Source organism: Vombatus ursinus, unplaced genomic scaffold (genome assembly GCF_900497805.2).
Source record: "Vombatus ursinus unplaced genomic scaffold, bare-nosed wombat genome assembly UNPS02014804.1, whole genome shotgun sequence".
NCBI classification, from domain to species: Eukaryota; Metazoa; Chordata; class Mammalia; order Diprotodontia; family Vombatidae; genus Vombatus; species Vombatus ursinus.
The window spans coordinates 7660193-7661940 of record NW_020954582.1 but is presented as its reverse complement, the minus strand read 5'-3'; the positions used below and the strand labels follow the sequence as shown (position 1 = coordinate 7661940).

Below are 1748 nucleotides of genomic sequence, written 5' to 3'. Positions count from 1 at the left end.
CACACACACACACACACCCACACACACACACCCCCCCACACCCCCCCCCCCCCCCCCCCCCCCCCCCCCCCACCCCCCCCCCCCCCCCCCCCCCCCCCCCCCCCCCCCCCCCCCCCCCCCACACACCCACACACACACACACCCCCACACACACCCACACACCCACCCACACACACACACCATTAAGCACGACTGATGATCCCGCGCTCCCCTCGTCAACAAGAGGGGGGATGAGACCTCCTCCCCCAATCCTCCTCTCCCCGTGAATTATCCGTAGACACCCCCTGCCACCCCCCCACACACAATCCTCTCCCTCCCCATACGTCCGTCCTTGTGCTTCACACCAACCTCCACCCGGTCGCGCCCACTCGTGCGTCCCCCGCCCCGACCTCCCCCTTCCCAGCCGCGACCTACCAACAAGGGGGACCAGCAGGCGGAGAGGACGCACGTGATTCCCATGAGCTGGATGACCGTCTCGGTGGTGATCCTGCCCCACTGGGCGCCGCCCCGGGAGGCCGTGGCCTTGGCCCGGCAGCGGGACACCAGCGCCTTGATGGTGGCCAGGTTGCAGACGAAGGTGACCGCCAGCGCCGCGAGCCCCAGGAAGGCGAAAGCGGAGGCGAAGAAGAGGTCGCCGCGGCCGGGAGCCGGGCCGGTCCCGTTGGCGCCGCGCTCGCCGGTGCCGATGAAGCACCACGTCCCGGGCCACTGGACGGCGTAGTGGCCCACGCCGGCCACGGGCAGCAGGGCGAAGGCGAGCCCCGCCAGCCAGACGGCCAGCAGCACGGCCCGGGTGGCCCGCGTCTTCATGTGGCTGGCGTACCAGTGCGGCGCGCGGATGGCCAGTGCCCGCTCGACGGCCATGGCGCTGGCGATGAAGAGGGGGCAGAGGCCGAACGTGGTCATGCTGAGGCCGAAGAAGGAGCACAGGCGGCCCGACGGGTCGAGCCGCTGCCAGGGCCGCTGGGACAGGTAGACGGCGATGACCACCGGGCTGGTGAGCAGCTGGCCCGCCAGGTCGGTGAGCGCCAGGCCGCCGATGCACAGCAGGAAGGATTTCTTGCGCTTGCTGTCCTTGCGACGGTAGCTGCGGGCCACGAGCAGCATGGCGAGCGCGTTGCCCACGATGCCCGTGATCATCATGGCGAGCGGGTAGGCTACGGACACGGAGCCGCACTGCTCGGCGGGCCGCCAGCCCGTGCCGTTGCCCTGCGGCGGCGCGGCCGGCTCGGACCCCGACATGCCCGAGTACGAGCGGTACAGGCGGCTGCAGAAAGCGGGGAGCCCGGGGGCCACCGTGCCGCCCGCCGGCTCCCTCATGTCGCCTTCGTGGCCGGCAGCAGCCCTGGCAGGGGCAGGGACGGTCGCCCGCGGGCGCGCGGCAGCGGGAGGCTGGCGGCGGCCGCTGCCGGGGCCCTCCCGCCGGCCATGGCTCCCCCGGCTCCCCCGGCTCCCCCCGGAGCTAGCTCGCCGCTGTCTGGGCGCTCGGCCGGGCCGCCACACCGGCCGCTCGGTCAAGGGCGCCCGCCCTCCAGCTCCCGCGGAGAAGCCGGAATCCGGCCCCCGCGCGCCCCTCTATAAGGCCGAAGGGGGCGGGGCGCCCCAGAACGCACGGAGGAGGCGGTCCCTCGGACTCCGCGCCCCGCTTGGCGGCCGGCTAGCGGGTTGCTAATGCGCTGGGGGTGAGGATTCCCGGAGCGCTCCCCCGGGCCAGAGAGCGCACCAGCCCCGGCTCTGCTTCGCCTCCC

The 1748-nt window shown here is 73.5% G+C and overlaps 1 protein-coding gene across 1 annotated transcript in view; it reads right to left on the bottom strand.

Annotated features, from left to right (window-relative positions):
- The window catches only part of PTGER3 (prostaglandin E receptor 3), an 82845-nt gene extending 81525 nt beyond the window's left edge, over positions 1-1320 (bottom strand). Inside the window, exon 1 of the mRNA XM_027874058.1 lies at positions 415-1320. Within this exon, the coding sequence (XP_027729859.1) occupies positions 415-1320 (906 nt within the window). The remainder of the gene's footprint in view (positions 1-414) is intronic.
- Between the last annotated feature and the right edge of the window lie 428 nt (positions 1321-1748).